Consider the following 18,097-nt stretch of genomic DNA (forward strand, 5'->3'; position numbering starts at 1 on the left):
AGTAGACATGAATCCATGTGCAAAATAGAATCAGCTAATTCAGCATTCTCATCCAGTTTGTTGATTAAACAAACAAACATATCACACTGTCATATCTGTGTGATTCCCAGAGATTGGTGATAAGGCATATTGCTGGTGATAGTAGGAGGAACTTAACCCTAACACATCAGCTATTCTGGATCAAATGAACTAATGCAGTATACCCAAACTCCCACCTTCCCAAAATGCACAAAGCAGTTATCTGCTCCTGCAAAATTATGTTTCCCTGCAAACAAGTTATTTAATTATAGCTTATTAAGCTCTCACCTGCGACTCCGTCAGCAAGTGCAGCAGCCGTCTCAGATGACTTAAGGAGGCTCCATTCTGGAAGCATAAAGCGACATGTGCTTTGTGCGCTATGAATTCTACTGAAATCGCATTAATTAAAAAACCAATTTCAATTGCCAAAATGCTGACCTACCATACAGTCTTCAGTCTTACAATCGCACAAAGCATCATAAACATCCTTCAGTTTTCCCTCTAGAACCAGTGATGCCAACACATCTCTTAAGAGGTTTTCCCCCAGAATTTCATGGAAGCATAAAACTTGGGAACAGAACAGTTAATTAACATGTGACAAGTACATTGATCATCAAAAGCCATACTAAGCATATATATGATGTTTTTTCAATATTAAAACTTTTAAAGAGCAATTCCTAAGAAACCTCAACTGGATACAACATATAATTGATATAAGCCGTTTTATACAACTTACCACTTTTACAATCTTCTTCGGCCTCTTTGTAATTCTTCTGTAGAGAAATACAGAAGTGTTTACATTTATTCATTCATTCAATCAGGTGCCAAAATACTTAGAATAACTAATATTTAATACTCTTTCCATTTTTCTTAGCAAAATCTATCACATAACATACAATTTAAAAAGTGTAAAAATTTAGATTGGTTGGTATTCACCTGACATATATTATGCATTATTCAATGTATTCATCTCTCATCTGCACCCCTATAAAGACCGAAGGCACGCCTAGATCTGCAACCATGTACTTCAAGCCCTGCCAATGAACTACAGATGAACGGCAGCAAATATACATTTAAAAATAAAAAATGTATTTGTCAATGCTTATTTTAAATGTATGCAAGCTATTTTCACTGTCAAATTAACTTCCTCTTCCCACATGCGAAGAAGGGAAGGTCCAGGCAGCTAAAATATATGCCAGCAATAGGATGTGCAAGAAGCATCATAAGAAGAACTCACTCCTGTTGGGTGAATGAGGTTGTAATACGACTACAAAAAGATTTCAAGATGTAAACAAGGACTTTACATTCAATATTTTGCAGGACAGGAAGCTCATGTACAGCAGCAAGGAAGGGTAAGAGGAATATATTATCTGTAGCAGAGATCTGAACAAGTGAGGGTTCAAGAGGATGGAGAGTGTTTGATGATCAAATCTGAAGACAACAGAGGAAAATTAGGGGTTTCGGTGGAATAGGCACTAAAATGGGAAGAGGTGAGCAATATTGCACAAGGGGGCAAATGATATGGTGCAGTCTGAGGCAGTGGTCAAAATATATGAAATTACTGCCAAGGGAGCATATTTTATAGGGGACTTGATGAGCTAGTATTAGCATAATGACTGATTGACTTCCTAAGTTGTAATTTCTATGATCCAATAAAACTTTACTTGTTATTTCATGGAAGACACCCAAACACATGAAAGATTGTAACAGAAACATAAATTTCAAATAGAGGCTGTCCCTTCCCTAAATTTAAAATGAAATTTAAATAACATAGGCAGATTCTATTTGATCAGAGTTAATTCGGAAAAAGGATCAGTTTGATGACAACAGGTGACCTAAAACATTGACGAGACACAGTGCAAATCAATTGCAGAGCACAAAGATGCTTCAACTGTCTCCAGTGGTTAGTCTTCATAATATTGTATTTCAGCCTTGTGTAAATCTTATAAGAATGTGTATTGTTATATAGGGGAACAGCATTAGTACTGAGACATTCAATGTGTAATCTCATCTTCAAAAGCTTCAGAACTCATCAGCACTATCATCCAGATATTAAGGTGAGCCAATCAGAGAAAGTATGACAGCAACTGTCATTAAGGTAGCATTTGACCAAATATGGCACCATTGAGCAAAACAGATCAATAACAGTCGAAAGGCACCATCCTCTTCTGGCTGGAATCAAAGGAAGACAGTTGTGGTTGATAGAGGCTAATCATTGCAGCCTCAGGACAGCTTCTTTGGCTCAGCCATCTACAGCTACTTCATCAATGACCTTCCCTCCAATATGATTTGTTTGTCGACCATTTCCTAATTCTCAGTTCCATTCCCAACTCTTCTAATAATGAAAGAACCAATGCAAGTCTATAGCTGAACCGGGATAGCATTCAGCTGACAAGTTACAGAATGTATTCACACTATCCAAGTGTCAGGAAATAATCATTTCTATCAAGAAAGACATTTTCTGTTAATGGCACGACCATTGCAAGTGACCCACCATCAACGTCTTGACCAGATGCTTAACTGGACCAGCATGATTGAAAGAGCCAGGCTGAGGCTGGGTACTCAGATAAACAGCGCATCTCCTGGCCTGCTGCCATCGACAAGGGTCAAGTTGACAGTGTGCTGAAATACTTTCTCATCTGTTTGGATGCAACTGCCACTGTATTCAAGATGCTTTTAACAATTCAGAACAGTGCACCTGTTTGATATCTCTAAATATAGCACCCCACCCATCACTAGTACACTGCAAGTTGTGACTATGTCCTGTAGGTCATATATACTGCTTGTACACAAAGCTTGAATCAACAGCACCTTCCAGCCCTGTAATCCCTACTATTGGAGAGAAAAGCGCATTGAAACACCAGTACCTTCAAGTTCTCCACCATCGTGACTTATACACAGGCTATGCTTTCTTCATGAACACTGGATCAAAAACATTCAAGTTCTTACTGAACACAATGGGAATTCCACAAGCACAAAGACTGTAGCAGTTCAAGGAAAAGACCCATCACCACCTCCACAGAGCCACTAAAGACAGGCAATAAAATTGTGGCTTTGCCATCAACCACAACCTGCATGCAAATTTTAAAAGGGCATCAGTGTTCATCAGCTCTCTGTGAAAGCATGTCAAGATGAAGCAACTTTGTAACAAAAGCTCACATTGTACTATTTATGAAAGAAATTCTTGATTGAACTAAAAGGCATTGCTGGTACAGTATATACAATATACAAGGATGAAGTCTAAAGCTGAAAAAATGCGAAGGTGCTCTCTGTGAAATGTTTCCAGACATTTTAGATGTATTAATGTTGTGTGTGTATATACATCTTGCACGTTTGCTTTTGTAAATTGACTTGACACGACTAAACTGAAGAAATAATTTTAGGCCACAATAGTCTGGCTCCAAAAGTGCTTTTCTCCATTTTTCAAGATATAGGCAAAGTAGTCAAAACCAACATAGATTCTAATATAGAGCATGATTATTAAATAGGGTAATTCATAAGGTAAATCTAACATTAAGTTGAGAAATACCGAAGTACATTTATGACATTTATAGCATTCAATCAGCACCAATGGAATGGAACAATATAGAAAAAGTGCATTTATTTAAAAGTTGTTACCACATCCCGAACTAAATGGACCAGTTTTTAAAACATCTCTTTTTCAACCATGTTAGAAGCCTAATCACATTAAATTGAGTCACCAAGCCCTCCATATGTTTGCCTCTCTCTCTCTCTCATTCAAAAGAACATCTGGACTATCTTCACCCAGCCACAGGCAAAACCGGGAATTAATTCCTGATGGCATTCTTCATAGATTTTTAAAATTCTATTTTAACTTCTGTTACCTTGGCCAATTGTTACCACAATCAATATTTCCATTAATAATGAAAACTACAGCTGTGTGACTTACTATGTTAGTTGCAAGTGTACCTGCAACTAATACCTTCAAAGCCAACTGAAAGTTCATCTTCTGTCAAAATCTTAGACTAATTTCTACAAGCTGAGCAAAAATCAAGTTAGCCATATAAAAACCTGCCATGAATAATTTGTATCTTTTTCATTCTTATTCTAAATCAGCCCTGTATCAAACCATATTTTCTTGTTTTTTTAATATCTCCCTTTCCCACCTGCTTTTTCCTTAATCTGTTTTTTTTTAAGCAGAGTAACTGTTTCACTTCAGCAGTTATGTTACTGGGCTAGTAATCTAGTAACCTAAAGCAATAATTTGGAGAAAGTGAGCTCAATTCCTACCAGGGCAGCTTGACAAAATTAAAGTTGAAATACAATGTTGATATCAGTAAAAGTGACCACAGAGTACTGTCAGATTGCCATAAAAGCCCTAATGGTTCACTAATGTACTTTATGGATGGAAACCAAGCACCCAGTCAGACCTATATCTGACTAACTCCCACACCAATGTGATTGATTCCTAACTGCCCCAAAATGGCATTTTGTTGCACAAAACCTCTATCGGCTTTTTAAGATAGACTATCACCTTCTCAAGGCAACTGAAGATGGACAATAAATGCCAGTGATGTCCTTATCCCAACACTGACTGGTATGTCCTGCAAAGTACCTCCAGTGCCTGACCAGAATACGGTCTCCAAACTAACATACATCCATCACAAACATTTCTCTACATTCAATCACCTTCCTTCTTTTTAAACCTTGCCGCCTGGCATGAATCCAATAAATTTAGGAAAACACTTACCCTACCCCTGCAATTAAGCTAACTGTATGTACAAATGATATTTAACTAGGTTGCAAATCTTGTTTAGTGCATCTATTATAGTTATATTCATTGACAGACAATACTGTGAAGACATTTTTGTGCACTTGTAGATAGCCATTGTTTTCCTGAAAAGTGCCTCCCAATCTCACCCCTTCACATCGTGTACAGAACATTTTTAGTCTTCCACTCACAAAGTGGATAAATACAATACCTTCTTAGCTCTTGGAAAGCATTGTACATTGGATCCATTTAGCTTTACAAGAAAGAACATTATATCCTACATTAAATCCAGCACTTTTTAACGAGCACAGGGAATGTTATTTCCCCAAGTGTCATCAACCCATCAATAACATATCATTAGTCCAGGATAAGTCATGTATTGAGTAAATGTATGATTCAGCTTCTTTTCAGCTCAGATCCATGTTTTCCTGAACTTCCAAGCAATTTATCCATCAGTAAACTGCAAATTCTTTCTATGTTTATTTATTTTATTAGTGTCACAAGTAAGCTTACATTGACACTGTAATGAAGTTACTGTGAAAATCCCCAAGTCGCCACATTCCAGCACCTGTTCGGGTACGTGGAGGGAGAATTTAGCATGGCCAATGCACCTAACCAGCACATCTTCTGGACTGTGGGAGGAATTTCACAGTAACTTCATTGCAGCCTTAATTGTGACGAATAAATAAACTTAACGTAACCGGAGCTCCTGGAGGAAACCCACGCAGACATGGGGAGAACGTGCAAACTCTGCACAGACAGTCACCCAAGCCGGGAATCGAACCCAGGTCCCTGGCGCTGCGAGGCAGCAGTGCTAACCACTGTGCCACCATGCCGCCCCGTTGTCAATTATATGGATGTTTGTTCCTACTGCTTGAGATTCCTAGAACACGAGCTTCCAAACTGTTACTTTTATCCAAGTACAAAAAAGTTGTTCAAATCCTCATTGAAAAAAAGTGCTTAAGTTCCCAAATACCAATGAAAGGCTGTCCATGGTCCTTCATCCACAATGTTTTGAAATGTTAGGATTGGATCTTCCTATGTTTTTGAATGTATCATGGTGCTCCTTTTTGCAGACAATAATGTTATTACAAGACTCACCTGGGGCCCAGAGCACTCTATCCAGAATGTTAATCAGTGGGTTAAGCTATGAAATATGGTAGTGGGTCACATCAACTATAGTGCCACTTTGTAAGCCAAAGAGGGATCTTAACGGGACTTAAGATGTATGCATTATTGATCCGCGTGGTCGTTCAGAACCCTGGCTATGCCATCTTGACCACTCCTTCAGGACCCTAGAGAGAGAGAGATAGTCTTTCTTCAGGACCAGCCACTTCCTATTGCAAAACAAGCATGCGGTGTGGGAGACTGGTCTGAAAGACCTCTTCATAGCCTCCAGGTCTCTGCCTGGTTCAAGATCCAGAACCAAGCAATGAGATGATTTCGTAGCCTATAATAACTGGTTTCTGTTTATTCTGGAGGCAGCCTCAAAGCAGATGCACCTCTTTAGGAAAATTGGAACATGGGTAGATCATTTAGCCATTCAGGCCTATTCTGCCATTCAATGAGATTGTAGCTGATCTGTAACATAATTCTATATACCCCTTTAGCCCCATATTCCTTTATCACCTATTCAAGATGAGCACAATTAAGCTGTTGGAGATAAGCAAGACTGCTAAACGGTACAGTGGTTGACAAAACACAATGTCCTATTGTAGGTCAATTCCACCACAACAAAGGCAATTTCTGTTGGGAAAACCCAGGCTCAAGGTGACTACTACTGCAAGATTTTTACTTGGAGACCACAAATGGTCTCCAAATAGTTGACCGAGGTCGACAGGTCGAGCCTGGAGTCTTGAAAAGTCGATCTTCATTTGCTGCCGAAAATGCACAAGACTTGGGCTTCTTGTGATAAGGAGCAAATCAGCCCATTGACTGCTGAACCTCACCAAAAATGGGCGGAACTTGGGCTTCGTATGATGATGACCGAATCAGATCATTGACTTCCATACCACACCAAAACTGCGGCGAGCTCGGTCTCCTCGTGATGAGCAAATCAGCTCATCGACTGCCAAACTGCACCAAAAATGCGGGAACTCGTGATGATGGGCAAATCAGCTCATTGACTGCCAAATCACGTAGAACTTTCTCATGATGACAAGCAAATCAGCTCAACTGTCAAATTGCAGGTGTCAAAAGTGGACTAAGCTGGGTGAAAACAAAATGAGCGAGGAGCCAGTAACCTCCAAGAGGGCAAAAACCTACCATTTCCACCAGGAATGGAAAGTTTTTTGTTCACGAATGTCAAAGGCAAGACCATATGTCAACAGAGTGTAGCCTTGAATTTTAAAAAAAGAGGTAGTTTGGAATGGCATCACAAGACAATGCATGCAAAATTTCTAGAGAATTTCCCTTTAAACAGCACCATTCGGACAAAGAAAGTTGGCGAGTTAAAGGGAATATTGCAAGCTCAACTGTCATTCTTTTCAAAACCTTTGGCTAAAGGCAAGGCTAGCAAAAAGACACCTTTTCACATGAGCCAAGTGCTGTCAAAACGGAAGTTGTTGTTCAGAGATGGTGAAGTTATCAAGGGGGCTATGATGGTTGTTGCCGACACCTTGTTCAAAGACTTCAAAAAACAAAGATGAAATTACGACAGCCATCAAGAGCATGCCGCTTGGTGCTTCAACAGTAGCCAGAAAAGTGGAATTGTTGTTAGAGGATGTCTCAGCAAATACACCAAAAATTATCAGGCTGTGAATGTTTCTCACTACAGTTTGATGAGTCAGTAGGCATGATGGAGACAGCTCAGATCAATGTGAATGAAAACAAAGATGCAACAACAATGGAGGACTTCTTCACTTTTTTGCCAAAGTGAGGACAAGAGGCAAGGATGCCTACAAAGAATCTCTAAGGTATGTGACTGAGAAAAACATTAAAACATCCTGATCAGGAAACTGGTTTCAATCAAACTGATGGTGCACTGTCAATGCTAAGCGTCAATGCAGGCTTTGTTGCACTTCGCAAAAATGATCTTGAATTCCCCTCCTTTATCAATTATCACTCTGCTATCCACTAACAAGCACTAGCAAGGTTATTGAATTTTCTCATGTAATGACAGTCATTGTCAAGATCCCTGAAATTGTCACCTTCCTTAAATCAAGAAATAAGGTGTACAGCAAGCTGTCAAATAACGTGTGGTTGCTAGTCCTGGCATTTCTCACAGATGCAAGTATAAAATTGAATGAGCTAAACAGTGAACTGCAGGAGAGGGACAGAGACTTGAATATATTCACTACACTGATCATGTATGAGAAGTTGAAACTGAGTCTGTGCTCTTCCCAGATATGGAACAAAATTGAGCACTTCTCAAACCTGGAGAAAATCTAACAACAGATCAAACAGAAAGGGTCTCATCCTGAAAGGTGATCACCTGAATTTCAGGAGTTAGACAAGATGCAACAAATTATTATATTCGTCTCAAATCCATTTCTTCAAGTAGACATTGGAGAACTGACACCAAATTTCAGCAGGTGTTCGAACAAAGCAGTGAACTTGATATGGAAATAATCACCATGCAAAATATCAGAGCTGAAAACTCGGTCAAGGGACAAAGATATTTGGGGACTTGTAAACAGAGAGAGGTACCCTCTTCTGACATCATATGCACTCAAGGCGAAGGTCAATTTTGGTTCCGCATACCTGTGAGGGATTTTTTCCCCAGATGAAAATCATCAAGTCCAAGCATCGCACCTGTCGCACAGAGACCCATCTGATGGACTATGAGACTGGCCATCTCAAACTGCGGCCCAGACTTCACAGCACTCACAGATAGTGTGCAAGCACAGGTGTCACATTAGGAATAGATGAATGTTATGCACAAGTACATTTTAGGAGGTTTTAGTAAAGTTGAATTTGTGCTGCATTTTGAAGCTAAAAGTGATCTTGTATGTAAAAAGGTTGGAGACTACTGTGCTAACATATATCCATGATTCAGTATCCATCATTATTGGGATATGAAAATGGAGATGTTGCTGGATTGCTATACCTCCGACTCGTGAAAATACTGTCCCTTGGGATATAGTATTTTTGGTTAAAAAAATTAAACTAAGTTAAACAAACGAGTAGTCCCCTTAAAGACTCCATGGGATATACAAGGACTCAAATCCACAATTGTCTGTCAGTAGATGATTTGTAACTCTTCTTGTGAAAAGGAAGATGTATAAAAAAAGGTTTCTTACAGCTGAAAAGTACTTACCCGGTGATAGAAGTTTAGGAATAATTACTCCAATACAAGAAGCCTACAAGTCTGCATTACTCCAGCACATTGTTGATAATTGGTCAATTTGCCTGCCTCGGTAATGAAAGCTATAAAAATGGACCAAACACTGGAGGCTGGAATTTTTCTAAATTTAATTAAGAAAACCCAACTTTCTGCCAGGTATGGCAATCCTAGTTGAAAAAAATCAGTAATTCTAGCCCCAGCCAAACATAATCTTCATTAACCCTTGGCTCTATCAATCTGCATCTTAAGAACAAACTTACATTTATATAGCACCTTTCATGTCTTCAGGACATCCAATGAGCATAAACACAACAGCCAATCCCACCGAGATCATTCATTTTAGGATGTTAGTGGAGGGATTAAATGCTAACTGACATACAAAAACATCCTCATATTTCAAATAGTCCCGAGGAATCTTTTACATCCACTAATGGGGATGCAATGAACACAATTTGCTTCTTTCTCACTCCTTTGCAGTATTCTGACTGGGAGTGCAATTTGAGTAGTGTATGAAAGGATCTTAGCCAAAACAGTGTTTGATTCTGTTCCCTCCCATTTGAACTGGCAGATATTGACAAAATGTGAAGAAAAACCCCACTATAACGTGTCCAACAAAATGGATTCAAATAAAAGCAAAACGCTGCAGATGCTGGAAATCTGAAATAAAAATTAGGTGCTGAAAAGTTTGGCGGGTCTGGCAGCATCTGTGGAGAGAGAAACAAACACTGACTCCAATATGACTCGAGTTCCAAAGAATCATATTAGTCTTGACACACTAAAATGATTCAAGTTTGGTTTTCCTGCTGACGGTTCAGCCGGCGCAGAAAACTAGAACTGTAGATGTCCTGTTTAAATTTCACACAAAATTACTCTCTGCAACAAACACTAAAACAAAGAATGTTTGTTTAACATTTTGCTTAAAAAATCTACTCCGAGACTATTTTCTGGAGGAAAATGTGAGCAGATACCTGCTCTCAACTGGGGAAAGGCATGGTTCCTCAACTTTTCCTTTCTCTTTGCAGAGAAATGTAAAACAGGCAGGTTCCTTTCACACAAAACAAAATTTTAGCAATAGTCACTTTTCAGAGACAGCAACAGAAAGAGCTTCCAGTCACTATTCTATCATGATTAGTTACAGTTTCTTTTAATTCAACCACAACTCAAATTATTTTGTCATACAGACTGGAAATGTTAACTGTCTCTCTCAACAGATGCTGCCAGGTCTGAGTTTTTCCCTGCATTTTCTGTTTTTATTTCAGATTTCCAGCATCCGCAGTACTTTGCAGAATAACAACGTGTAAAACATTTTGCAGAAAAAGGAATTTGTGGGCTCACCTGAAAGTACAAAATCTTTAAATAGTCTGGGTTTGTCATGCCTGTGTCAAGAATGCAAGTGTAAGACGACAATGGACACATATTTTTTCTAAAATGGCATATGGACAATTTATCTTGACCCAAAATGGAGCCCAGAGTCATGTGACTTTTGTACTTTTTGCACAAAGAACTAGTTCATGTCTCTGTAAAGTCATTAAAATGTAAATGTCCATGGGTAGTGTGCCCCTCCCTTGAAGAGGCATTCTAGATTAAAACCACTTGTGGTTTTAGCTTTTTTTCATTATCTAATGCAGTGGTTCCCAAAGGGTGCGGCGAGAGGGAATGGCAAGTGCGGCGGGAAGATTCAAGGACAATCAAAAAAACATTTAAACATGGTTTAAACAAGCATTGTTTTATACTTTCTGGATGTCCCATGATCATATTATAAAGTAGTTGTGTTCTATGTTATGAATCAAGCACTGCTAGGAGGTTTTTTTTTTGTTTTTGAATGCATTTCTTATCAATAAAAAATTTGGTGTGGCGCGAGCAAATTTTTATTTCGAAAGTGCGGCCCAGTGAAAAAAGTTTGGGAACCACTGATCTAATGGGATGTGGGCACTAGTGGCAAGGCCATTATTTGTTGCCCATCCCTAATTACCCTTGAACTGAGTGGCTAGCTAGGCCACTTAGATGCTTTTTAAGAGTTAAACCATATGGCTGGTGGTCTGGAATCACATGTGGGCCAGACCAAGTAAGGATGGAAGATTGCATTCCTGAAAGGGCATTAATGAACCAGATGGGTTTTTACAACAATTGATGAGTTATTAATGGAATTTAAATTCCACCAGCTACCATGGTGGGATTCGAACCAGTCTCCCTCAAATATTAGCCTGGGCCTCTGGATTACTGGTCCAGCAACATTACCATTACACCACCATCTGCCCCAATTCTATTTACTGAAACTCAAATTCAGTGGATCCCACCGTCGCCCCCCCCCCCCTCCCCCCCCCCCTCAACTAGCTTGAAAACTAACAAGAGATTGGGGAGAAACCAGTTTATTACAAGCAAGTGTGAAAAGCCACCATTCACACCCTCCTCCTCCCCCCTCCCCCCCCATTGTGTGGTAAAGGCCTCTAACATCATATCATCTATGTCGATAACAGATGTACTGATCACGTGGTCACATGAACAAAACGTACTAGAGATAACACATCTTATTAGTCCAAGGACCAGTTAGAGGCAACTCAGTTTGGAGACCAACAAGACACAAGAGGGACCAACTTCCTACAAAAGGACAGAACCCTACTTAACAACCAGTCAACAGAGGCAGTGAGAGAGGTGTTAATTTGTTCCCACCTGAAACAAAAGTTGTTCTCTTTTTTTCTAAAGAAGCTTGGATGAAACTTTATCTAAAATCCCAGGAGATTTCCAACCTCACATTCAAAGAACCACAAGTGGGGACCCTACCTCCAGGCCTTTTGACAAGTTTATCCTAAAGGACCAATTCAAGCACGTGATCGGTTTACTTGTTATTCCCTTATCAATCTAAGTGCGCACATCATCTGTAAAACCCATCTTTTCTTGGATGTCTAGGTCTTTGTGTGAGAGAGTTAATGCTTCAACGCACTTATGGTCTGTGTGTTGTGTGAATAAATGTTTATCTTGTCTTTTGACTTCAACTTACCAGAAAGTCTGTTTCATGTTTTATCCTTTAAAGTCACAACACTCAGAAGGGTTTATAAAGCTCCCTCTAAAAAATATACATCTTGTTTTGGACAACCAAGAGTTGAGGGAAAAAGCGAAAAGTTGTCCCACACCTCTCCTCATCCATAACAGCATTGAAAAATGTACGCATCAGATGGTTGACATGGAATTACAAATGGTATTGAACTGAACAATGTCTCTCAAACTAGAGTGAAACTCAAGCAGTTTAGCAAATTTAAGGATATAATCAGTGTCAGGCAGCTATAAACAGCCTATAGTTTTTACTAAATAAAATATACTTGCATCTCCTCAGGTGTCCTGACTCATGTAGGGGAGACATGACTGCCAAACAATTCACTGTCAACTAGTTGAATATGTATTGAATAACACGAGTAATATAACACTCCATTTAATTCATGCAAAACACTGGAAAAACATGTATACAATATCACACACTACCTGTATTTCAACTACATAAACAGAGGAAAGCAAGATACTAGTCAGATATCTACACACTGGGAAATGAATAGACATGAAATTGTATTGTTTTCAAATATTCAAGTGGATAGAGATATGTATAAACAGGAGGCAAAGTCAGAATTACTACTGGGAGATAAAACAGAGAGAAACTAAAATAAACTTTAAAAAATTATGAACTTATTACCCTGAAGTAACTATTGAGATAGTGACAAGTACATTGTTTAAAAAGGAACTGGGTAATAATGAAAAGGAGAAAATTCAAGTTTTATGCAAGGAAAGGGTCGAAAAATTTAATGAGAACTGACAATTCCAGTTGATGGCACAGGTGTGAGACCAAACTGCCTCCTTGTGTGTTCCAGTTTCTAGGTTTCCATGAACAGACTGCCAGAATGAAATTTTCTGCTTCCAACATTTACAAGTAGAATTCTTCCCGTATAATGACTCAACTGGGACTAGCTAGATAATGGAAATGAAATGGTTTCATCATTCCTTGGATCAATAAAATGACTGATCAAAGAACAAGACACCAACCCATTGTTATGAAGTGCAACATAGCATTATTTCGCGAGGGGAGAAAAGAGCAGGGGGAGTGAATAAGGGATCAATGAGGTAGAATTTACAGAAAATGAAAAATGCACAGAATAAAGTAGCTGCAGAAGAAGGGGATAGCCATGATGTGGAGATGCCGGCGTTGGACTGGGGAAGGCACAGTAAGAAGTCTCACAACACCAGGTTAAAGTCCAATAAGTTTATTTGGTAGCACGAGCTTTCAGAGCGCTGCCCCTTCATCAGGTGAGTGGAGAGTTGGGTTCACAAACAGGGCACATATAGACACAAGCCCAATTACAAGAGAATGGTTGGAATGTGAGTCTTAACAGGTAACCAAGTCTTTACAGGTGCAGATAATGCGAGTGGAGAGGGGGATCTTGGGTTCATGTCACAGTATCTGTAACCCCCACGACTTGCCTGGGCTTCCAAAATCTTACTAACTGTAAGGCTGGACAATTCACACCTCTTTAACCTGTGCTTAACCCTCTCTCCACTCGCATTGTCTGTACCTGTAAAGACTTGGTTACCTGTTAAGACTCGCATTCCAACCATTCTCTTGTAAATTGAGCTTGTGTCTATATCTGCCCTGTTTGTGAACCCAATTCTCCACTCACCTGATGAAGGGGCAGCGCTCTGAAAGCTCGTGCTACCAAATAAACCTGTTGACTTTAACCTGGTGTTGTGAGACTTCTGACAGAAGGAGAAGCCATCAAAAACAGCACCCGGTAAACAGAAGCTGTAACCTCAAATTATCATCTTGCAATGAACCAGATTAACTTCCTGAAAAGCATTTCTGCAGATTATTATTCATGTGGTCAAGAATACTTACACATTTTACTTTATTTTCAATAAAGACATGTTCATTGAACTATTATGCACAAAGTGCATAAACTCTCAAAAGATGAAATGAATCACAAGAAAATGACATGCAGAAATAAATGTGACAAATAGTATTTTTGAAAATCAAATTTATTAACAAAATTAAAAAACAAAGGAAAATGAATTTGATCGTGCTAAATAACCTTACACTACAATCTGCACAATTCACAATAAAAGCTCAGTTCGTAACAAGCATGCCAGTATTTTCCTACAACTATGTTCTAACAGCACAATTTCAGTATATAAATCTATTTTACCTTCTGTAGTTACAAAAAGAAATGCTACGAGAACTCACATCACTTCTCCACTTCTTGATGCAAAGTAAGACTTGTTCATTTACACGTACCAAGATGAATTGAAATCGCTATGGGTTTCAGTTATTGAAATGTAAGCTTCAACAGAATGGAATAGACCAAATACATATCCATCAAAATGATGGATTTAAATCAAGCATTATGTTTTAAGTCATTTGGTAGTACAGAACTTTAATGTAGCTGAAAAGGCGGATACGTTGCTGAAGTTTTTCATCTTGCACTCATCAGGACAAACACAAGAATGCCAAATTTCAAACAATCACAATTCCACAGCAGAAAAGGGACAAGTCTATTTTGATTCTCAAGTAACAGAGAAACTATAGGCTCCCCATGCTTCTGGGTAATTTAATATATTTAGATTGTTGCATTTTGAAAATTTCAAAAAAAAAGTGTCCAAAATGGGAATTTATCTTTATTTCAAAAGGTGGCTGTCTCTCTTCAGTAAGGATCAAAATTGAAGACAGGAGACTGATAGCTGCATGCTATGAATCACTGTCCTCTATTCAAAAGCTAATTAACAAAAGGGGTATTTGATAGCTAACATATATAGGGCCATTTTCAGTTTTCAATCCAACATTAAAATAAGCAGACTTATGCTGTGTCCAAAAATGAACATATTTGATTTGTTTCATACTAGGTACAGCCTGCGTATCAAATTTTACCAATATTTATGATGCAGACTGTGTTAAGCTTAACATAATATTTTCATGCATTCTGCCTTTGCTCTTAAGTGTTTGTTGCTTTGTCTTCAAAGCAGAAAAGGGTACAATGTCGGCCTATTTTTCAATGTTCCTCGATTCTGTCCTAAACAGTAATGAATTTCATGGACATTTGAAGCTCATACATTCAATTTGCAATATGAAAGGAAATAGGAGACAGAAAACTAATCATTTCATACAAAGTAAGTGTTACCAGCAGAGAGTGCAAGGAGCATTTTATTTTGGAATGTGGCAAATTAATTGATTCTACTTCTTCATGGTGTATTGCAGTAAATAGCATCTGGCCTATTTGGCATTTTTATTGGTAGATAAATCTTGACTTTTTTTGTATGCAGTCATCTGTTGGTGTTGCTTTTTCCACCTTTTCAGGTGACAACAGAACATGATGGTCATCTCACATATTCTCCAGCAAGCAATTCATCATGAGTCAATTCTAACTGTTAAACCAGGGCTGTATTAATCCACATGTGGCAAATAATAAACATGTTTTGGCTCAGAAGACAGCAAGCTGACTGAAGGAAACAGTAGTTTAATCTAAACACAAGAAGCCATTCAGAAGAAGTCCAAAATTGTTATTGCGGTTTCAAATTTCATTCCCTTCAGTTGTGCATTCCTTTGTTGCTTTTGATAGGTTAATCAAAGCGTACCCAAATGTAGACATGATTCTCACTCTGTAATAAAGGTCTTAAACCAAGGGCCATTTTTCCACTCCCCCTACTCCTCCTCCCACTGCCCACCAGCCCTCCTACCTGATTTTCCAGGTTGCCAATGTAGTATCTCAATACAGTGCATTCCCTTGATTCACTGCTGAATTTAGAAAATGTAAATGGGTAACTGAAAAGTCATTGGGAACAACTTCCTCACAGCACCCAAGTTACCTTCATCTTTCATTTTATTTTATTGTGGCCGGATGAACTTGCACCATGGAACAGAAACCATTCAACCTAGAGTTGGAAATGCATATAAGGTTGTTCCTTATAGAGACATAATTTATGTCCTTTTGAACCTCAATTTATACATTTCTTTAGAAATAAAATGGAAAAGAATTGAATCCGTTGTTCTGTTTGAGCCTGTACTGCTCAAGTGTATCAACAAAAAATGACTCCTTGATAAACACAATTGACATTTTTAAGTGCCATGAAACCTTTTGAATCAAGACATAAATATTGTGGTTAAAATCAAGTATTTACCAGCCGTATGAGGCATAAGATTCTGTACAGTAATTCCTGAAGTCTAATAGCCTCGACTGATGCAGTAGAACTATCAGTATAGCTGGTTACATTCAGCCCTTCCTTGCAGTTATACGCCTGCTTACACTTCTGCTGCCAGGCCTGCTGGTATGCTTGGTCACAAGACTCTCCAGGCCTTCTTTCAGCCATGTTTCAGACCACAACCTGCAATAAATAGTTACAAATTAATTGAAGAAACATTTGTCCGATTGCTTTATACTAGTTTAAAAACAAGTCCTCCCTCATCTTTGCACTGCATCCAGGGGTACTTATTAAATACTCAAAATAGTATGGGTCTTCTGATTGGCAGTCAGTGACTAGTGGGGTTCTGCAGAGGTCTGTGTTAGGACCTCAACCTTTCACATTATATATTAATGATTTGGAAGAGGGAACTGAATGTATTCTCTCTAAATTTGCAGATGATATAAAGTTGGGTGGGAGGGTGAGATGCTTAAGCGTGATTTGGACAGGCTGAGTGGGTGGGCATCTGCACAGCAGATGCAGTATAATATGGATAAATGTGAGGTTATCCACGTTGGTAACAATATTAGGAAGACAGGTTATTACTTGAATGGGTGTAAATTGAGAGAGATGGATAATCAACGAGATTTTGGAGTCCTTGTGTATCAGTCGCTGAAAGTAAGCATGCAGGTACAGCAGGCAGTAAAAAGGTGGCAAAATGGTATGTTCGCCTTCATAGCGAGAAGATTTGAGTACAGTTTTGCTGAAATTGTGTAGGGTGTTCATGGGGCCACACCTGGAGTATTGTGTGCAGTTTTGGTGCCCTTATCTGAGGAAGGACGTCCTTGCTATAGAGGGAGTACAACGAAGGTTTACTAGGCTGATTCTTGGGATGGCAGGTCTGTCATACGAGGAGAGACTAAGTTGGTTAGGATTATATTCACTGGAGTTTAGAAGAGTGAGAGGGGATCTCATAGAAACTTATAAAATTCTAACAGGGTTAGACAGGGTAGATTCAGAAAGAATGTTCTCAATGGTGGGGGAGTCCAGAACTAGGGGTCATAGTTTGAGGGTAAGGGGTAAACATTTTAGAACAGAGTTGAGGAGAAATTTTTTCACCCCGAGGGTGGTAAATGTGTGAAATTCACCACCACAGAATATAGTTGACACCAAAATGTTGTCTGATTTCAAGAAGAAATTAGATATAGCGCTTGGAACTCAAGGGATCAAGGGATATGGGGGGAGGGGGGTTGGGATAAGGATATTGAATTCGATGGAAAATCGGGATATTGAATTCGATGATCAGCCATGATCAAAATGAATGGTGGAGCAGACTCAGAGCCGGATGGCCTACTCCTGCTTCTAGTTTCTATATTTCTATGTAAGCTGCTTGACCCTCAGCCATAAAATAATTTTCTCCAATTACAGTAATTTGGCTCCATTAATCTTCCAGTCATTTTCTTGCTGCAGAGGGCACCTGAATATCACTGATAGCAATACATTTATTTATGGGAACACAAGAAAACACATGAAACCCAAAAAAATGTAAGTTACTCAATTTTTAACTATTTGTTAATTGATGAAATCAATGATTTATTATGATATCCAGATGAAAACAGAAATAATTAACCATCTTTGGGCCATCTCCAATGCCTCTATCATTTTATGACTTATGTACAAAGTATTCTAGGTATAAGATAATCAAAGTCCAATACAAGATGAGCAGAACCTCTCTACCGTCTTCCAAGAATCCAATGAGGCTAGTGAAGCAAGGCTCTCTCTTTGGAAATCCATATTTATGATAAATTATTATACATCTGATTTTCCTAATGCTAAGAGAATTGATCTATAGTTCCTTGGACATCCCTTCCTAAATATAGGCAGCAGCTAGTCTTCTGGTACTATACCTTTTT

The 18,097-nt window shown here is 38.7% G+C and overlaps 1 protein-coding gene across 1 annotated transcript in view; it reads right to left on the bottom strand.

Annotated features, from left to right (window-relative positions):
* LOC144510644 (putative helicase with zinc finger domain) overlaps positions 1 to 18,097 on the bottom strand; it is a 359,659-nt gene that overhangs the window by 329,977 nt on the left and 11,585 nt on the right. The window contains exons 2-5 of the mRNA XM_078240298.1: positions 16,185 to 16,388; positions 755 to 791; positions 461 to 585; positions 307 to 363 (exon numbers count right to left, since the gene is read on the bottom strand). Coding sequence (XP_078096424.1) covers positions 307 to 363; positions 461 to 585; positions 755 to 791; positions 16,185 to 16,373 — 408 coding nt within the window. The 5' untranslated portion in view covers positions 16,374 to 16,388. The remainder of the gene's footprint in view (positions 1 to 306; positions 364 to 460; positions 586 to 754; positions 792 to 16,184; positions 16,389 to 18,097) is intronic.

Source organism: Mustelus asterias, chromosome 23 (assembly GCF_964213995.1).
Source record: "Mustelus asterias chromosome 23, sMusAst1.hap1.1, whole genome shotgun sequence".
Taxonomy (NCBI): Eukaryota; Metazoa; Chordata; class Chondrichthyes; order Carcharhiniformes; family Triakidae; genus Mustelus; species Mustelus asterias.